The sequence below is a fragment of the Cynocephalus volans genome, chromosome 1 (genome assembly GCF_027409185.1).
Source record: "Cynocephalus volans isolate mCynVol1 chromosome 1, mCynVol1.pri, whole genome shotgun sequence".
NCBI lineage: Eukaryota > Metazoa > Chordata > Mammalia > Dermoptera > Cynocephalidae > Cynocephalus > Cynocephalus volans.
In genome coordinates this window covers 295072705-295093881 of record NC_084460.1, presented here as the reverse complement: position 1 = coordinate 295093881, position 21177 = coordinate 295072705, and the positions used below count along the sequence as shown (strand labels likewise).

At 49.1% G+C, this 21177-nt stretch overlaps 1 protein-coding gene across 1 annotated transcript in view; it reads right to left on the bottom strand.

Moving 5' to 3' along the window:
* Positions 1–21177, bottom strand: part of INPP5D (inositol polyphosphate-5-phosphatase D) — a 145893-nt gene that overhangs the window by 60476 nt on the left and 64240 nt on the right. The window contains exons 7-13 of the mRNA XM_063086843.1: positions 17521–17601; positions 17336–17407; positions 16203–16326; positions 6483–6589; positions 4494–4596; positions 2231–2427; positions 1680–1797 (exon numbers count right to left, since the gene is read on the bottom strand). Of these exons, the coding sequence (XP_062942913.1) occupies positions 1680–1797; positions 2231–2427; positions 4494–4596; positions 6483–6589; positions 16203–16326; positions 17336–17407; positions 17521–17601 (802 nt within the window). The remainder of the gene's footprint in view (positions 1–1679; positions 1798–2230; positions 2428–4493; positions 4597–6482; positions 6590–16202; positions 16327–17335; positions 17408–17520; positions 17602–21177) is intronic.

Below are 21177 nucleotides of genomic sequence, written 5' to 3'. Positions count from 1 at the left end.
CACTGAGAGATCTTTCGTTAACCCTTGTGTCCCTTGGACATACCCCTACTATAAGTGGGTGCTCTTTTGAGCATTTCCTTGCTTTCTGGCACTCTGAAATGCTCCGTATTGCTCATTCCCTGCCCTAGCCCTAGAATCAGCCATTTCTCCAAGGAGCTCTAGTTTAACTTATTGAAGAATAACATTAGAAACTAGGATCTGGGTTCTAGGTATGGCTGTTATCTTTTTAAATATTATGCCTGCTCCGTTTGCTCTCTGCTGTCCTTTTTGGACTCCAATTACATGTATATTAGATCTTTTCTCTGTATTATTCTCTGTCGTATACTCTTTTCTGGACAGTATTTTGTGCTCTTTTCTGGATAATTAACCAGCATTCCTACACATACCTGTCTTTCAGTTCACTAATTTTCTTTTCTGTTGTGTCTGATCTGGTGTTAAACTGATCTACTGGGTTGGTGCTTTGTTTTTTTTTTTTGGTGGCTGGCCAGTATGGTGATCTGAACCTTGACCTTGGTGTTATAACTCTGCTCGCTAACCAGCTGAGCTAACCAGCCAGCCCATCTACTGAGTTCTTAATTTCAGTAACTGTATTTTTCAGTGTTAGAATTCCATTTAATTATAGATTCCAATTCTCTAGTGAAATTCTTTTCCTCTATGTTCTCCAGACTCACATGCACCTACATAGGCTTTGACACTCACTCACATATGTAAGCTCACACACCCACACACGCTCTCACACACTTAAACACACACACACTCAGATACATACTCACGCACTCACACACACTCACATACATTGACCCACTCATACACACTCACGCAAACTCACATACATAGTCTGATGCACTCACGCACACACCCAGACCCATGCACTCACACAAACTCAGACTTATGCACTCACACACACACACAGACCTATGCACTCACACACACACACACAGACCTATGCACTCACACACACACACACACAAACCCACATACTCACACACTCACATACAGACCCACACCCACACCCACACACAGACCCACACACTCACACACACACTCCCCCACTCTTCCCGCTCTTACTTCAGTTCTCTGAAGCACCCTGATTAGTCCCCGCCGACTCGCAGCTGATACCCACGTTTCCAGATGCAGCCTGGGTGAACAGTGGTCTAGATCGGGGTCAGCAACCTACAGCCTGTAGCCAAAGCCAGCCTGCGTGTGTAAATGAGCCTCCGGGAGTGCGGGCCTCCCATTGACTGTGTCGGCCGTTCCTGTGCTTCACGCTATGATGGCCCCATCGAGCAACCGCATATGACCCACAAAGCCTAAAATATTTACTATCTGGCCCTTTCCCGGAAAAGTTTGTTGACCCCTGTGTTCTAGGTTCTTACTACTCAAAGTGGGGTCCATGCACCGACCAGCAGCACCGAAGTCACCTGGGAGCTTGTTATAGACTCAGCCTCCACCTGAGACCTACTGAGTTGGAACCTGCATGTTAGCCAGATCCCCAGAAGTGCTGGTGTAGACCCCAGGTGAGTTTTGGATAGGGGGACCAATGTCTTGGTTTGCCCAGGACTGAAGGCATCCCAGGTCGTGAAACTCTCAGTTTTGAACCCAGGGAAGTCCCTGCAGGATGAGACGGACATGTGAGAGAGACAGAGCGTGCTGTGAGAATGGGTTCCCTCCCTACTCACCCAGCGTGTTCGCGATGCCCGTCTTCACATTGTCTGTGCAGACGTGGCTGATGCGGTTCTCGTGCTCCGGCTTGGCCAGCACCACGATGCGGATGTTCCAGAGCGTGTGGATGGCAACCTGGCAGGGAGGGCACGTTGCAACACTTGGCCAAGGTGTGGTGTCTGAACCCCTAGCCCTGGCCCCCGGGTGTGGGGCACCCTGACTGTAATCCCTAACCTTCAGGGGATTCCTAACAATGACTGATGGATGAAACAAAGCATCTTAAAGATGAGAACAGAGGCAGCCACTATTTCCATGACGTCAAGATTATCTCCTACAAGCAAGGGCGGGAAGATAATCACTCAGTGATTTTCAGCCACACCCCACAGACCTCATCAATTTCTGAACAAAGCCCCTGGATGTGTCTCTCTGGCCCTGGAAGTGGGGCGACCACTGAGCCCACAGACATCTCTGGAAGTTGAGAGATGATAGGCCGAGCCTACTCTGAGATGCTCTCAGCAGAGCAAAGCCCCACCCGGAGTCCCGCCCCAGGGCGTGGCCAGCTGCTCACTGTTTTAAAAGTCATGCTGGTGATTTCTTGCAGGGAGTGCTTGAGCATCTCCAGCCACTCCTTCTCTCCCAGGGGGTCCTCCTGGGTGCCGATCACATAGATGTCATGTGGGATGTAGTCGGCAGAGTCGTCCCGTGTCTTACCCTGCCCCTTGGAGAGAAACCAGGACGTGATCTTCTTGGGAGGGGGGGCGTTACCTTCAACAGCAAAACCCAACACCAAGTGAGTGAAAGGCACATGCAGTCAATGGCATCAGGAGAATTCACAACAGAGAGCGGGGGAGGCACGGGGGTGGTCGCATAGCCACGCAAAACCATTCAGGCAGCCTAATGAGATGCCTTTGATGGGGACTAAGTGCCGAGAACACCCCGGATGTCAGTCAGGGTCAGAGCAAGGTTGAGTCTCTTTTGAAAGATAACATTCAAAAACTAGAAACACCAGAAGATTTTCGATTGTGACTGGACTAATTGGACAAGGTGTCCAACACCGTCCTACGCTTTTGGGCTGCAACAGCAATTGAGACTGTCTTGTCCCTCAAGGAATTTCCATCCATTGGCGAGACAGCCAAGCAAGCTGACACGTTTAGGATGGAAGCTTCTAAGCCATTGTTAGGAGGCAGCACAGGCTTCCTTGCAAAAGCGACCTCGGCTGAGAGCTGAGACAGGCAGGAGTCAGCCAGAGAACGGGGAATGGCAGGGAACACCCTCAGTCCCCTTTCAAAACATGAGTTGAAGCAGCTCAATCAAGCAACGATGAGAGGTGTACCCTCCTCGCAGTGCCCTTGAGGGGTGAGGAAACTTGCTCCTTCCCAAAGGGATGAGCTTCTTGCCTCACAAGTGCCAAGCCAAGAACTGGAGGAACTGACGACCGCTGAATCCTGCTCTCCCATGGATGCACGAGCACCGGGGCCTGGCGGGTCACTACCCTGCCAGCTCTTTCCACATGGCTTCTGTGGGAAGGGCGCCCCCTGCTGTTGTGCAACAGGACAGCCCTGACCACGGCCAACCAGAACTTTCTGCTCATAGAGGAAAAACTGGAAAGGCTGAGCGCCCACCTGCATGAGCCTCCAAATGAGAGCTAAGGACATGAGATGGCCAATAAGAGACACTGAAAGGGATAAGGGAGGACTTGGGACCCCGGGGCACTGCAGGTCTACTGCAGTGCTGTTGAGGCCCCGAGATGCCTGGGCTTGGGCTGGCAGGCCTGGGAGGTGTGCGGGCACAGGGAGGGCTGGCACCCTGCAGAACCCGGGTCGGGAGTTCAGCAGAGGTCGCTGAGGCCCTCAGCCTTCCCTCCTGGAAGCCCCAGCCGCCCCAGTCAGCAGGCAGGCCACATGAACCACATGCCACTGGCTCATTTCCAGGTGGCCCCTGTCCCTCAAAGGAGGGTTGCTGCTCACCCCTTCCACCTGGAGGCTGCTAGGAAGTCAGCGGGTGGGCCTGAGACTCTGCTGAGGACAAAAGGGAGGGGACACAAAGTGTCCAGGTACATTCAAATTTCAGATAAATGGGTAGTTTTCAGAATAATTATGCCCTGTGCCATAGCTGTTTATCTGAAATTCAGATTTAACTGGGCACCTTCTGTCTACTTATTTATTTCTAGCCGAACACTTTTTTTTTTTTTGGCAGCTGGCCAGTACGGGAAGCAAATCTTAGTGTAAGCTGAATACTTACACTAAGTAATTATTTAGTATAATGTATACTTGGTATATTTATATATTTGGTATATAAAATATATTAGTATATATAGTATATATATTTGGCATAATATATATTCAGCAAACAGATTTAGTATTTATGTCTAGCTAAATACTTATACTTGTTGTTTATCTGAAATTCAAATTTAATTGGGCATCCTCTATCCACCAAGTCTCTCTCTGGAAATATCTGGCACCCCTACTCAGGGCTTCTTTCCTGCAGTATTGGGGCCCCTTGGTGAGCTGCCTAAGGCTGGCAGGGTGCCCATGAGCTCCTTCACATAGATATTTCGACTCTTCACATAAAACTGTCCAATCCAGACATGCAAAGCAACCCACTCTGGCTGCTCTTGGGGTACAACAGTCCTAGAGTTCATTTTTCTCACCCTTCATCTCAGGAAAAGTCTAGAATTCCTCAGAAAGGAGGCTGTGCAGATGTGCCAAGGACCAGGGCCTGGGGCGGGGAGGAAGGAGAGCTGGGTGTGTCTCCCAGCCCATGTGAGGACGTCTGAGGCAGGCAAGCAGAACCCAGGGGAGGTGACACGACGGCGGGGCGCCTGGACCTACCCATGTTCCAGGTGCCGATGAAGATGGTGATCATGTCGGGTTCTGGCTGCTCCGAGTGCTTGTTCTTCATCTGCTGCAGGAGCTGGCAGAAGCCTTCTCTCTTCTAGGGAGCGAAGGGCAGACACTCAGAAAGGCCTCTGCCCCGCTGCACATGCCACTTTAGGAAGGACCCAGTCAGCTTCCAGAAAACTGACAGGAGCACAAACCAGAACAAACTCCCAGGACAGCAACCTGGAAGTATGAGTCCGAAGTCCCGAGCAAATGGCTTCTCTGACCCAGTCTCTCCACTGCAAGGATGTGCCTCCGAGAAAATAATCAGGAAGTGCACACAGACCCAATGCTATCATGGCACTCACTTTGGCACGTGTTTCAATAGAGAAAAAAATCAGAAATAGCCCTTGTGTCCAATCTTAGGGGATTCATTAATAATTGTACGACGGACCATGCAGAAGCTAGAATACTGTGGGGTTTAAAAATTGTGGTACACAAATACTTTATCAACAAGGAGAGATGGCCACAATATATCATTACATACACAAAACCAATTAACAAAACAATATGAATAACATTATTGCATTTTCATTTTTAAAAAACATCTGGTATACCGGCCAGACACCCCCTCCAACAACAAGAAATCTGGAAGTGTATAGTTCAAGGTTAACTAGTAGGACGTGGGTGATTCTATTGTAAACTTTTGCTTATTTACATTTGCTACTTTTTTACCAGTGAGAATAGATTACTAATATTATAAAAGAAAATTTAAGTTAAAGAAACTAAGGGCACATGAAGGCTGTCATATCCTCCATAATATTTTTCACTTATCTTTCCTGGGGACACAGTGGGGCACAAAGGGTCAATAGGGCAGGCTGACTTTACACAAGGGTCCACAAAATTTCAGTTTGTACCATATGAAATGATCAATATTTGACTGCTTCAGACCTACAAAGACAGCAATTTCTTATGATTCACCCTAATAAATACAAATCTCAGTAAGTTCTCTCTGAAGAAACCAGCTCACAAAGACGTAATGACAGCTGTCTTTATTGAAATCTGCCTTTAGTTGGGGTTGGCTCAAGATTCAGCCTCAGTTTATCATTGTGTTACAACCCTCCTGAGCTGACAGCAATGGGCAGAACGGGTTTTTGGACCTAAGCCCTCGTGCCCAGAAGTTGCCCAGCCAAGTAGTCTTTCTCTCCACCTGTCACCACCTGTCTGGCCCCAATTCTCTTATTATCCCAGCCCTTTTCCTATCATTCCTGCCAGTTCTGGGCACCTCAGACCTCCCACCAGCCTCCCACCAACCCACCCTACCTTCACAGTTGGGATTAGGAGCCAGGTCCAAGAACTTGACAAGGTGCCCTTGGCCTTGGCCTTGGCCACAGTACCTGACATGTGGCATCAACCAGCACTGACATGAGGTTGCCCTATTGCTCTGTGATCCATTTTCACTGCCTCGTACCAGCTGTGCAGTACAGCGTGAACAGTGACCATGGGCTTCAGCCCCTAGTTGGAATTTCTGAGGCGAAGGGTCAGGTCCCAGAGCACCCCGCCTCTGCCTGTCCAGAAGCCCATTAGGTCCTCCCACTGACCCACAGCCCCTCTTACTCCAACAGCTGGTCCAGCAGGTCCCCCCTTTGGCAGGGAGCACTGGTCAGGACTCAGATTTAAATCCAGAGGTGCCCCAAAGGGCTCCCATGTCCAACCCAGATAAGCTCCCAACTAGAGTCGGGCTGGGTGGGATGCAGGAGATAAGGAGCCCCTCAGTAAGGTGGGAAGAATCCACATTCCCAAGACAGTGGCTGCTCAAATCCCAGCGGACCTGGCACACATACCTTAACCTCTGCGAGTGCAGCTTTCCCAGGCGTGAGATGGGTTGTTCTGAAAACTGAGTGAGCTAATGGTGTGTTCCCCTGGCACACAGCAAGCCTCAAAAAACATGTGTCCCCTTACTCCCCTCTAGGCCCATCTTAGAAGCTCGTTGTCACTTACTTTGGAGTCGGCAAAAACATATTCCTTCCGCAGTATTTTCTCCTTCTCTGTTTCCACCAAAATCACCAACTTGTTAGGAAACTTCTGTGACTTGATGAGCTGCAAGACTTAGGAGAAACAGAAGTTCATGTATTCACTCACTCACTCAACCAGTGTGTACAGACCATCAACTCCTCTCACCCTCCTGCCCCCAGGCTGAACCCCGAATCTGTGTCTGGTCTCCCAGATCCCCCTGCTTCTGGCTGCTCTTCCAGGAGGGCTCATGCTTGGAAAGGATGGTGCCTGGAACAAGCAAGGGGTGGCCTGGCCAGAGCAGAGCCTGTCTTTCATCTTCCATCTTTCGCTCTCCCTGCCTCCTTTTCCCTTCTCTCTTCTCTTCCTACCTCCTTTCCCTTCCCCCCTTCTTTCTTTTGCTTTGCTTTTAATTTATATCTAAAGTTAATTTAAATTTTTTATTTTTAATTTTTATCAAGAAATAAAAGAACAAATTATTCTATAAGATTTTTGCAAACAATAATACCTACTCCCCACCTGCCTCCAAAGTCCTGCTCCCTAGAAGCAACCAATTGCAACTCTCTTAATGGATTGTTTTGGAATTTTACTCCATTTTTCTTAAAAAAACATGCTTAGGTTGCTACTGATGTTTCAGTTTTAGATATTTCCTATTTTAGATTGATGTCCACTACGAAAGATGAAGTTCAGCTCTTTCACACACACACTGTCCCCCTCCACTCCCCACCAAAGCATGACTTCAATCTCCCCATCAAATATCATGCTTTTGACCAGATGAGCACTCAGTGTTTACACTATTATGATTATGGAAATGCTATTAACAGACCAGCCCTGAATGCTTTTCTTTCCCTACAAAACTTTTTGTTTTTCCTGGAGTTAATATTTGGCATCTTTTTTAATTGGTCCTAACTCTCCCCCAGTATGTAACTCTCTTTCCTGTGTGGCCAAGCACTTCCATCAGTTTCATCATCCTGTTGGAGCCTCTCCCACGGCCTCTAGGTCTTCTCTTCTCTGGAATGGTGACCTTTGGGCCTCACACAGAACCTTTCCTTGGGACCTTCTTTCTCCATCATCGAGGAATCCATTCCCCCCCCCCCTCTCTCTCATATTGGATCCTGTTTCTTGGGTCTCATATCTTTCTATTTCTTGGCTTACACCCTCATTTTGATAGAGCAATATCCATAGTAGCTTTCCAAGAAAGGAAGAGTGAGTGATAAATTTTTGGAGGCCATGTATGTCTGAAAATTCTAACCTCAAACTTAACTGACAGAACTCTAAATTTGAAATAATTTTCCTCAGAACTCTGGAGACCTTGCTCCATCATCTCTAGTTTATAGCACTACTGCTGAGAAACAATGCTGTTCCAATTTGCCTGTGTGCAGAGAAGAGTTAATACAGCAGGCCTGAGGCTGTTATCCTTAGAAAAGCCTGCTTGCAACTTTGGCCTTTGGTTGGCATCTGGGAATGGGAATTTCAGGAGGGTTCCCACAATTCCCAGAACTGATAAGGGGCTCACTGTGTCTACACTGCACAAAGAATATGGTTTATGCTAAGCACCTATTTTCCCCCTGACAGTCTGGACTCTGGGTATGTGCCAGGCAGTAGGTGCTATGTGGCCAGCCCCCATTTAAAAACCCTGGGCACTGAAGCTCTAGGAGCATCCCTGGTAGCCAACCTTTTACACATGTTGTCACAGTTCATTGGGGGAGAAATTAAGTGTGTCCTAGCTTGTGCCTGATTTCTGCCAGACTTCACCTATGTGCCTTTTCCCTTTGCTAATTTTGCTTTACATCCTTTCAATTTAATAAACCACGGCTGTGACTATGATCCTAGGCTGAGTCCTGTGAATTCTTCTCATGAATCGTTGAACAGAAGGGTGGTCTTGGAAACCCTTGATATAGTCTGTAATCTACCTTTTGCTCTGCCAGTTTAGGATCTTTTCTCTAGCCCAGTGCTGTGAGATTTTCCAGTCTTGTGCATGCCTCCACTGTTGTGCTGAGCACGTGGGCCGTTCTCAGCCCGGAAACTTGTATTGTTCACTTCTGAGACTTTTCCCTGAATTCTTTCTTTAATGAATTTTATCACTTTGTTTCCCTGTTTTCTCTTACGGACACTTACTATTTTGGCATTGGGCTTCCTGGGCTGGTCTAATTTTTTAAAATCTTGCCTCTCTTTTCCATCACTTTGTCCTTTTGTTCTCTCCGGGAGCTTTCCTCAACTTTATCTTTTCACCCTTCCATTGAGTTTTTATTTTTAAAAATTTATGCTGTATTGTTTTTATTTCCCCAGAGCTGTCCTTCCTTCTTGTTTTCCCCCTTCCCCCCCTTCTCTCCTCCTCTTCCTTTTTTACTTTGTTCTCTGTTCTTTTTAGATAGCATTCTGATTTCATGGTCCAACTTCTTTTTGTCTGCATAATTTGTTTCCTCCACGTGTTCTGTCTTCTTGTGTATTTTTGCCTTGGTGCCCCCCTGCCTCCTATTCCAGGCCTCCCTCCGCTGTCTGATGATCCTTGGATGGCTGCGTGCCAACAGTGCCAGTGGACTTCTCCACTGGGTGGTCCAATGGTCCGACTCACCGGGAAACCATTTGATAGCAGCACCTTTTGCTCTTTACCCCTAGGCTTGTCAAGTCTCCCAGAGAAAACTCTTTCAACCTCCTGTCTATGGAGGTGGGCCTCTCTGGCAACACCCTAGACATCGGGCAGGGAAGGAGGCTGGGGTCTCAGCACTCAGAAAGTAACTGTGAACTGTTTTTCTGTTTTCCATAAGTTCTCCTGCCCTCACCAGACCCGGTGTCTCGACTTCTTCACCTTCTCCAGAGAACAAACATCCGATCTTCTGCTGATCAGTGATCAGGAGCCTCTGGCAGGTGGGGTGGAGAGGGATCCAATGGGTCTAACTCTCTTTAAGTAGATTTTCATCCAGTTCTGCTGTTTATAACCCCACATTCACCCTGCTCCTGGGACCTCTGATGCTATCAGTTCCTGAGCTCTGTGTGGGTTCTGTGGTATGAGTCAGGTGTCTCAGTGTTTCCTACCACATGCATAAGTTTGATTTTGGGGTCCTATACATTGGCTGTCAGCATCCATCTGCTTTCCAGCTCTCAGTATGTGGTGCTCTCATCTTCTCTCCATTCTCTTTGTCCCTGTGGGTTTGTCTTTCAGGAGGCAACTGACGATAGCATAGTCATTCGCCCTCCTTCCTGAGCTCAAAGTCTCACCAAAGGGAAATTGTGGATGTCATGTGCTCTCAGAAATCCTACCAGCCACAGGGAACCTCCCAGGGCATGATTTCTACTACTGCCAAAAGCAATGCCCAAGACTTTCCCAACTGTAGCTGTTAGGTCATGTCTCCTTGCCAATAATTTTTGGATCTCCTTGACATCTGTTTGCAGGACTGTGTGGCTGCCCCCAGGACATGACATCTTGCTTGGTCAGGATTGTTCCTGTCTCAGAGTCACTCTCTCCACACCCAAGTCACACAGAACTAGAAGCTCTTCTCAGTGCCTCTTTCTTCCCTTGCCCTGATACATCTCATCCATCAGCAGCTTCCAGTTGTTCCACCTTCAGAATATTCCCACTCTGTTCACCTTTCCCATCTTAAGGCACCATCATCTCTTGTCTGGCTACTGTCCTGGCCTCCCAATTTTGTCCACTCTTGCCCTGCTCCCCAGTTTAATCTCAGCACAGCAGCCAGAGTTGTCTTTAAAGTGGAATCACATGACCCCCCTGCTTAAAGCATCCTAGCGGTGGCTTACTGCACTTGAATTAAATGTAAGCCCCGTACTCTGCTCAGCATGCCCCATGTGCCGGGTCCCCGCCTGGCTTCTGCCCCAGCTGTGCCCCAGCCACCAGCCTCCTCCCACGCAAGCTTGCCCTTGCCTTGCAACTCTGCCCGAGGGCCTCTCTCCCTGGGTCTGCACAGTCAATGTCTTCTGGACACTCAGGTCTCAAACAGCATGTTCTCAGGGGGGCTGTTCCCCATTATCATCCTATTTTCCTATTTAAATTCCCAGCCCAGAGTTTATCACTCCCTGACACATGTCTGGTTTATATATTCATTTACTTGTTTGTTTTCTCCTTTACTCTGACTTGAATGCAACTTCCCTGAGAGCTGGGACCCCAGCCGGCTTTTCACCTCCACATCACGTAGCAGGTGCTCAAAATGAGCACTTTATGGTTTCTTCAAAGAGCAACTGGCTGTTCCCATGTGTAGAAGACCATGATGCCAAAGCCATTAAAGAACCTGGTGACCGGAAGAGGACAAGGAAGCTCCAACACCCGCGACCACAGATTTCCTCCAGGTGGGCAACGCTTTATGATCATAACCATGACTGAAAACCGACTGTGTGCCGGGCTGTGCACCAAGGACACACTTGTCCCATTAACCCTCACAGCGACCTCTGCAGGAATCCCATTGAGGTTTTGAGGAGTTAAGTGACTCGCTCAAGATCACACTTTGATCAAGCTGTGGACACACAACTTGTGTACCCAGAGCCCTCCCCCTGATCCCCACTGCTTCTCACAGCCAGTCAGGAAGAAGCCACCTAAACATGCAGCAACATGAATGGTATGATTTCTCCTGGTGTACAGCTATTCACTTGTTCATGTGTTCATCCATTCATGCATTCACTCAGTAGGCATTTATTGACCGCTTACTCTGTGCTAAGCAAAGTTCCAAGTTATGGGGATTTAGTGGCGAACAAAAATGACTCACATCCTGGCTTTTGTGGGGCCCACATTAAAGAGGGGGGAGCTGGGATTTATGAGCAACATTTCAAAGCACTTCCGGTGATTGGCAGTCTCTGAGTGTGCAATTGCTGCATACCGCGGCCTGCAGATTCCAGGGCATATAAGGTAAAGACCCTGCCCTCTTTGGGAGGGGCAGGGGCCTTGTGAACAGGTAATTGTGTTCTGATGTGATGGGTCAGGACAGAAAGTGAGCCAAGCTCCACCAGCCTGGATGGGGGTAGGACGGGAGCCAGGTGGGTGTGGCCCCAGAGAATCTGAGCTGACAGGCTCTGGGCATCTAGGCTGCCCTTTTAAGGACTCACAAACCTCTGAAATCATCCGTTCTTGACTCAAGCTGGGTTTTCTCAGGGCCCCTGATCTCCAGCTCGGCTCTTTCACAAGGGGAATATCCACCCCGTTCACCGGCAAACTCCCAGTGCTCCCAGACCACAGGAGAATGGCTCCAACCTTTACTTACTTTGCCACTCAAGGCCCTGCCCACATCTGGGACTGTGTGCCCAGCTGCTTTTCCCTCCAGGGCCATGATGAGCGATGTGTGATTTCCCTAACACCCTGCTCCATTCCCTGCACATGCTGTTCTGTCATTCTCAGTGCCCTCCCCTGCCTCGTGCTGGGTGAACTCCCATTCATCCGTGAAAGCCTCCCTGCCTCACCTCACAACAGAACTAATCAGTCCTCCCTGGAGGCTGATCTTCGCCTGGCGTTCTAATTCATACGCACTGGCCAGATTCCCCTTTAAACTGCAAACTCTTTGAAGGAGTGTTTATGACTCAGGGCACTTCTCAGTAACCTGGAAGGTGTTTCTTTCCATATCAAGTTTTTTAGACCGAGCACCCTTGACAATCTCTTCACTCATCTTAGATTTTCATTTCCTCTTATCAAAGTTGGGTTCGCCCCTTTCTCCTTGACAGGTAAGAGGAAAGCACCACTCTAAGCTGATCATTTTCAACACAGCCCTCCCACTCAAATCATCAGTAACTCCCCCTTTCTCCTTCCCAACTTGGCTCCGTACAGAGGGGCCCTGCCCTGATGTTATGAGCTCAATTGTGCAGAAATATGACAGCTTGTCACCCCTGGCATCTGGGGACTTTATTCCTGATTTTCTGCCTTCCTCTCGGCTACATCAGAAGGGTAATTATCATGGTGACGGTGCTGGTAGCAGTCGACGGTATCGAGTGGCACCTAGGCACTATATACTCTGATGTTTACCACGTAAGACTCATGGCAGCCCTGCAGGATGCTACTATTACCCCCATTTGACAGAAGTAAACTGAGGATCAGAGAGAAGGCACCTGACCAAGGTTTTAAGTGGCTGAGCTGGGACTCACGTCTGGGCTGCCAACACTCCACTGTGCTACTGATTGGGTTCAAGACACACTACACCACAATATGGCACCTTGGCATATTGAATATTTTATGCTGAAGGAATTTGAGAAACAGCATGTGTAGGAAGGACTTCCTGACCTTCCTTTGAAGCAGGTCATAAGACCCTCATGTGAGCGATGCCCTCCTTATAGTTGGATGATAGTGCATTCTTATCTCCCAGTACAAAGGGACAGAGAGGAATCTGAACACATGCGCCTTGCTAAGTTCCTCCAAGTGCACTAAGCTTAGCTCGTGGCCCCTTCCTCCTGTCTCATCCTTCCACGACCCTCTACCTGTCCTCATACCTAGCCTGAAACACTCAGGCTTAACCACTTCTTCAGGTCTTCATTTCCTCATGAGGGCTCCTATGTCATGTAAAACTTACATTAAATACATCTATATGCTTTTCTCTTGCAAATCTGTCTTTTGTTACAGGGGCTTCAGCCAAGAGCTTGGAATGATAGAAGGAAAAGACATCTCTCCTCCCCTGCACCATCAATCGCTACCCCCACCTCCTGCACTGGACTGGTCCCCACCCCCTGCTGCACCAAGGGCACCCCCTGAGCTCAGTGCAGAGCCCAGGTGGCACTCAGGAGGGGAGGTACAGGGCAGGGCAGACCATGTGGGGCAGACCTCTCTCCCTGGCCTCTGCCTGGACACTGCCATGCAATCAGCGCTGTGCTGGAGACATGCAAGATGCTCTCACATGCGTGAGCTCCTCTATGGGAAATCTATTATTATTACTGCTCCCATTTTACAGATGAGAAAAAAGAGGCACAGAGAGGCTAAGTAAAGAGGCCAATGTGTCACAGCCAGCAAGTGGCAGAGCCTGGGTTTGAACCTGGGTAGTCTGGCCCCAGAGCCCATATGTGCTCTTCTCTGCCCTACTGTAGCCAACACAGTGTCTGACACCAAGTCAGTGCTGAATATATAATCTCCCTTCCTGTCCCTCTGAACGCCCAACCCTAGGGGGTTTTAGGGGCAATGGACAGGTTATTTCCGGGAACACATTATTTGCCATCTGAATAGACAGCTCAGGTGTGCATTCTGGGTTGTTTTTTTTTTTTTTTTTGGTGGCCGGCCAGTAGGGGATCCTTGACCTTGGTGTTACCAGCACCATGATCTTCCAAGGGAGTAACTGGCCAGCCCTCAGGCAAGCATTCTTGACTAGAGATAGAGAAAGGCCGTGGCTCATGCTGGGACCCTAGAGACCTGCCTGCGATGTGCCATTTGTCATTTCTGCTGGTGCTTCTTTCAGAGCACTGGTGCTGAGCCAGGATGGTCTCTGAAGCCCACTCCACCTCCTAGTGGAATCACAGCCCAGGCTCCCCACAGGGCCCCTGCATGGCAAGGCTGGTGCACCAGGATTTTCCCAACTTTCCAAATCTAGCCAGCAGCCGTAGTCTCCAACCTAGAACCTACCTCCAGAACATTCCACCCCACAAGTCAGGGTTCTAACATAACCAGATGAGTCCTTTGCTTCCTAGCAGGAAAAGCCTCCAGCTCAGCAGCCTGCATCCTCTTATTTTTTTTGCCTGTGACCCCTCAGGAAAAATGTGTTTTAAGTAGTGACCCAAGGCGAATACACTTATATGTGTGTCTATAACTACAACACAAGTTTCATGAAAAATATTTACCTTTACTCCCTACAAAACAACTTTGATACTTTCCTTTAGTCCTTTTTGTTCTTTGTTATTCCCATACTACTTTATTAAGAACAAAAGATGACGATCATGCCTGGTGTTAATGGATAAGATACGTATACGTACACGTACACGCACACGCACACGCACACGCGCACACACACACACACACACACACGTGTGTATGTATGTATGGATATACATTTTTTTTCCCTTCTGTGGCTAGCCGGTACAAGGAATTTTTTTTTCTTTTTTAATTTGAGTAGGTCCCAAATATTGCATGGGGGCTGGCCAGTTGGTTCAGTTGGTTAGAGCACAGCCTTATAACACCAAGGTCATGAGTTTGGATCCCTGTACGGGTAAACTGCCAAAAACAAACAAACAAACAAAAAAAACCCAAATGTCTCATGGGACATATTTATGCTAAAAACTTATTCATTGTTTATCTGAAATTCACATTTAACTGGGCCTCCTGTATTTTCATTTGCTAAATGTAGCAACTCTAATTGGGATACTGAAAAATGAAAAATGTTGTTACAGACCAGAGGGGCTTTGGCTTCCAGGGGGTCTGAAAACCTGAAATGGGATACAAACTGTTGTGTAAAGGTGGAGAATAGTTTGAGGGGAGTCCACAGCACTGATCAGGTTTCTCAGGAGAAGCCATCAGCCACCAAAAGAAAGAGCCACCGCATCTCTGGCACTGACACTGTTGGCATCAGCCAGAACTGGGGACTGCTCAGAAGTTTGCGTTTCCGCATTCCCTGCTCTCCTCTGCTGCTGACCAGCAGCTCGTGTAGCCCCCAGCTGCGTGCTGGCGTCCCCCTGCCTCCAGACACCTGCACAGCCTCCCTAACCTGGGCCTTCTCCTGCCTGCCCTGTGGGAGTAGAAACCATGGATCCAGGGCCCGGTTACCTGCTGTCCCCTCTCCAGGTGGGGCTAACTCAATGGCACTGAGGTCTGGCACTCAAGTTCTTGCTTAAAGTTTCCAAAGCCTTTCCTTTGTGCTTAAGATAAAATTTAAACTTGTTATTAACAGATCTGCAACATAACCAGCGCCATTTTAGACAAGCCCAAGTACAAAATGGCACCGTCCACCTCCTCATTTTCCTTCCCCTGTTCCCTTTTACAAGAAGCCTCATGGTTTCGGAGAAAATGAAACTTTTGGCATTTCACATGCACAGAACTCTCCATTCCCATGACCTAACTCGATCCCCACCCCAGAATTACATCACCCAGCTCTTGGCACCAACATACCAATAGAAGGTCCCACTGCCCTATGTTAGGCTGTCCCCCATTTTCAGGGCAGCCCCAGGCTGTTCTCCATTTTGAGCACAGCCCAGCAGATTTCTTTCTTTTATAAAGCTTGAACGGTACCCGGCATCTAGGCTCACTTTCTTTCAGTTATCATACCCATGAGGCTAAGCTGTCCAAACATCCCCTGCCATCAAATACCACCTCCTACCCCTCTCCCAAGGCCCATTTCTGCTCTTCCACAGGTGAGCCCTGCTTGTGCCCTTCTCATGGTGTTTGCACATGCTGTTCCCCTGGCTGCGATGCTCTTCCCTGTCGGACATGTTGCTTCTCAACCTTGGGGTCTCAGCTCACATGCCCCTTCTCAGAGGGGTCTTCTCTGTCTGCACCTCTGAACTACCCCCTCTGCCCAGTTAATCTCTACCCTATTACCCTGTTTTGTTTTCTTTACAGCTCTCATCTGTAGCTGAAACCAATGTATTGATATATTTATTTATTTATTGGCCACGCAATGCATCAGAATGTAAATTCCATGCCTTATCGTCCTGCTCGCCTGGGGTCCCCAGGGTCTTGCCCACAGAAGCTTCTCCATAATCTTTGGTGGAGTGAATAGTTCCCATTTTATGGATAAGTTTATCTGGTGGTCATCTGTAAGAACACCAGCAGGACAAGAGCGTGCAGACACGAGGGGGTCTTACTTTTCTTGTGGCTGTAGAACTTGTCCTCAGAACCATCCTTGGACTTCTTAATGATTAGTTTCCCAGACTCGACATCGACTTTGAGCTGCATTTTCTGAGGAATCCCCAGGGACTCTGCCTTCACCTTCAAAGAAGAAGAGATGTCATTCACTGATTTTCTGTCTGGGCTTCGGTGATGCCAACCTGTGAGCCCCTTGTTATGTGGCTATGTGGCTGGGCAACCCTTGGTTGGTGTCCCTCGTGGGGCCACCGGGCATCTGTTTCCTGGCCTCCCTTGTCCCAGCATCGCTCATGCACATCTCCCGAGAACCAGTGAAACCCAAGAGGGGCCCAGCTCGTCCACTGTGTGCGTGTCAGTGGCTCTGCCAATGGGTTTGGTGGAGGAAACAGATGAACGGCTGGAATCAGTTAATTCACTGATTACTCTGACAGCACTCATTAATTGGATGTGTCATCTACTTCCAGAAAGGATTTTAGTAATAGATTTAAACTCCTGGGCCTGTTACAACCACTAATTGAACATTTACCAATAATAATTAGGAAAAAAGGCAGTTGCCTCGGCATGCTCAGAAAATGGAAATCTGTCCTAATACAAGATTATCACCAGGCTAGAGAGGCCTTTGGGGTAGAGGGAGTGTGTGTGTCTATTTGGGGGGTGGTGTGTGTCTGTGTTTCTAAATGCAGTACCAGGGCTGAGCTGGATGCATTAGTGGGGATCATTGAGAAAAACATTTCTGGGCTCAAGCCTGGAGATTCTAATGTAATCACTCCAAGGGAAATCCCAAGAATCACTTCCTGACCCCCCACTCCCAGGCATTCCTCTGCAGCCTGTCTGGGGCCCCCTGTTCCATGTCACTCATGGCCACATTTTGAGAAGGAAAGTGTTTATAGCATCCTGGATCAGCGAACAGCTCTTCCCTCACAGCTCTCCCATGAAGGGGGCTCCGCAGATGCTTCGGGACCCCCCTGTTGTTTAACATCTCCACGGCAAGGTGGTTCACTGAGCGCCATTCTTGGCTCTGGGCTCCATGCTCTTCTTTGGCCTGAGCCAAAGCCTTCTTTCCACAGACACCAGAATGTCCCCCCCACCCCAACTGCAGAGCCCAAGGCCAGGCTCTGTCATGGCCACTTACCTCAAAGGTGACTGGAGGGATGAGGGAACGCCGGTGGGGGGACTCGGGACCCTCATGCAGCAGGGCCTTGACCTGTGGGCAGCAGCATTTGGGACAGAGAGTCAAAGGGGACACAGAGCCTGCACACCTGGGCATTCTCCATGCAAAGGGAGGACCAGAGAGAAGCCAAGAGAAGCTGCAGTCACCTTATCTTCAATAGAGGACAGCAGGCTCGTCAGCTGGCTGAGCTTGGACACCATGTTGATGGGATTGGGTTCACCAGGCGCCTGGGGGGCGAGGAGAGGCACCAATCAGGGCAGCGTTGACAGGGCATGAGCCTTGCAGACATCGTGCTGAGCTCCTGCCACCCTCGCACCAGTTACTGTCCTGCTTTGCAGATCAGCGCACCAGGGATGTCTACAATCATCTCAGAATTCTCACAGCCAAAATATAGATCTTCCATTTCTTCTTCCCTCTAAATCTGCCTCCCCCATACCCCCCGTGCTTCTCACCTCACCCACTCCGTTGCTTAAAAACTCCAGGACCGCCCTTGGTTGTCCCCTGTCCTCCCTCCTACATCCCTGGCACGTGTGTTCCTGCTCTACTTCCAAAATACCCCCTCCCCTCTGCCTGAGCCCTCGTCTAGCTGCTTCCCACTGCAGGGAGAAGATCATCTTGACCCCTGCCCCTGCCGCTAAGGCTCCGCACGAGCAGCCCCTCTCTGTAAGACCTGAGCCCTCACCCAGCTGCTGAGCTGGCTCGAGCCACACACTCCAAGGAGCCTCCAGAGACTCGGAGCTCACCTGCGAGGAGCACCTCCTGGTCTCTCAGGCCTCAGACCCAAAAGAGGTCTTCCCTGACCCCTCTAGCTAAAATAGCCACCAGGTCATCTCTATCAAGTCACCCTGCTTTGTTCCACATCATGTGATGTCACCATGAGCTAAAGTTATCTCCTTCATTTATGTGGTCATAGTGTGTCCCCCCCTGCTGGAATGTGGGCTCTGTGAGAACTGAGACCAAGAGCACTGTGTTCAGGACCCCAGCCTCGGTGCTCGGAACAGCGTCTGGCCAGTGAAGATGCTCAGTAGTTGTTCAGTGAATACACGGGGCCCAGAGAGCTGAAGGTACTTGTCTGAGGTCGCACTGCTAGTAAACGGCAGAGCAGGACTTGTACCCCTGCCTGCCTGGCACTAAGTCCACAATCTCACACATTTATTCACAGAACACTTACCCAGCATCTATTCTATGCCAGACATGCTGCCCGGTGCTGGAGATGTAGTTAATAAGACTTCTGCCCTCCAGAAGTGTGATGAGAAAATCAGACACCTGCACGACCCACTTGAACACCAAGCAGAATGAATGGAGGGGGTCACCATCAAGCAGGCTATGGCCCTTTACCTCGCCCCTTGCTTGATATATCAGCCGGGCTACACTTGCTTTTGACCTCACTTGTCCACCCAGCCACTTTACATACCACTTCTGCTGTCACCACTGCCACCTGTCACCACCATCAATAGCACCACCAGAATCACCAGCATTGCCGCCATCCCTGGCACCATCACAAGCAACACCATGACCACCATCTCCACCCCCACCATGACCACCCACCTCTACCAACACCATCATGACCACCTCAGCCACCACACCGTCGTCTCCCCAACTATCACCATCACGGCAGGTATAATTCGTCAAAGCTTTCTCTGACTGCTTTTTCCTCCTGGCCCTTCACGAAACTCACAGCCATCTACAATTATGATTAAACACGGAAGTGGCTGGAAGAAGTAGGGCTGAGACTCAGGCTGGGGCAGAGCTGAAAGGCTGCCTCTTGGTTGACAAGGTAGGCTGGTCAGGAGAGGGGACACTGCAGGGTCCTTTGTTTTAGGGTTGCTTTTCTCATAAAGAATTGAAAAGATAACAGAGTCAAGTTTCATTTTCCCTCTCGGGCACTGGGGATGACCTCTCTCTACCGGGCCTATACCCTGCAGTTTTAAGCTGGTGTCTTCCTCTCATTCTCTTTGGATTTGTGCCACCTGTGGGTGACATAGGGCACCCAGTCATTTCACTTTGCTTTTTAGTTGCACTTTTCAAAGGAGGGCATGGGCTCCGAGGAAGGTTAAGGACTCTCCATTCTCACGTAGGGCACACCCAGGTCTCTCCCAGCCCTCAGGCCGGCCACCACTCTGATGACATTGCACTTTGTACCTCCTAGCAGTTCTCAAATAAATTCCACGCAGGGTCTGGGTGTCCCTCTCTTTTCTTGCTGATCTAAGGGAAAGGGCCCAATTTTGGGAAGAGCCTACGGCAGGACGATGTCCTACACACCCAGTTTCACTCACCCCTTCACCTGACCTCACAGTGCCAGATACTGCTGTCCCCGTTTCACAGATGAGGCACTAAGAACCAGGCAGGGCGAGCTGGATATTGAACTCAGGTGTTTCTCATCTGGGGGCCAGTGCTTTCTCCTCTACTGTGAGCAGCCTCAGAACTCACTCCCTGATTTGTGAATTTCTGAAGGCATCTCAAGAACAACTTTCTTTGCTTTTCTTTAAGACCCTGGGTCTCACAAGAGGGGGTGGGGAGCGAGACCCATCCTCCCCCCGTTGCTGCCCTGGCGTCCTCTCTGGGCAGTGCCCCACCGTGACTGCTGGCGGCTGGCTCTGCTGCAGGCCTCCCCTCTCTGCTAACCTACTCCAAAGACTGTGTGTTCTTCCATTCAAACTGTGTAAATTCTAGTGTCTGGCAGGCCCCTGTTCTGTCTCGCTTTGCTTTTACTTTCTTAGGAACTAACCCGTCATTCACTTCGAAGAAAGCAAAAATTATTTTTTCTAATGCATTTTTCAAGTTGTATAAATAGAACACAAATACATCTTCTCCACGCACAACTCAAACAAACAATGTGGGTAAACCCAAAGTCCCCCTTGGCCCGGGCCCCTTCTCCCCAATCCCACCCTGCCCTGCGGTGGTCAGAGTGGCCTTTTGGGTTTAAATCCTCCTGGTCTGATTTCCACACTAGACTTACATGCTCTGCTATGGGTTCTCTTCACCCAGCAGCACCCCTGGGAGATCTTTCCACAGCTGTGCCTGCACCTGACAGTGGGATTCTAAATCCTCCTTTATCTCACCGTTTCTCTGCATTTAGGTGGTTTCCAGTGCTTTTGCTTTTTGAGACACACCTCTCTGTGCACGTGCAGACTCCATTTGGAACAGTGGGCTTGAAGGGCGCATGCAGCTAACATTTTCACACTACTGGCCAAACTGCCTTTCAGAAAACCCACTTCCACTCTCCACAGCAGAGGAGTAAACCCCTGTGAGCCTCCCCGTTACCCACACTCTAGCCCAGACCTGAGTCAACAACCGACGTTAGCAATTGACTTTCTGCCTATCAGACAGGCAAGAAGATATCTCTTCGTTTGGAATGTCACTTCCCGGTCACTAACGTGGTGAGGTTGAACATCTTTTCATGTGTACACAGACTGACTATTCCCTGTCCCTCTGCAGTGAACAGCCTTGTGTATATCCTTTCCCATTTACAAAACTGGGTTGCTTTTATTGAATTATTTATAGGAGTTTTTTTTTTTTTAAAGCATATTAATACTTGTCCTTAAACCTTTGTCCCTAATATTTGTTGCAAGTCTTTTCTCTGAAGATACTGCTTTGGCCGGCTTTTTCAACTTTGCTGATGACATCTTTGGGTACACAGATCTTCGCTTAATGGACAGCTTGACCTGGGCCCCCGGCCAAGCTGTGAGCAGATGTGGGGGCAGAGGGCGGGAGCCTTCTTCTAGCTCTTCAGGGGCAAGAGGCAGAATCAAGAACTTAGGCACCTCATGTTTTTCATTCTTTTCAGTTTCTGATGAGAAATT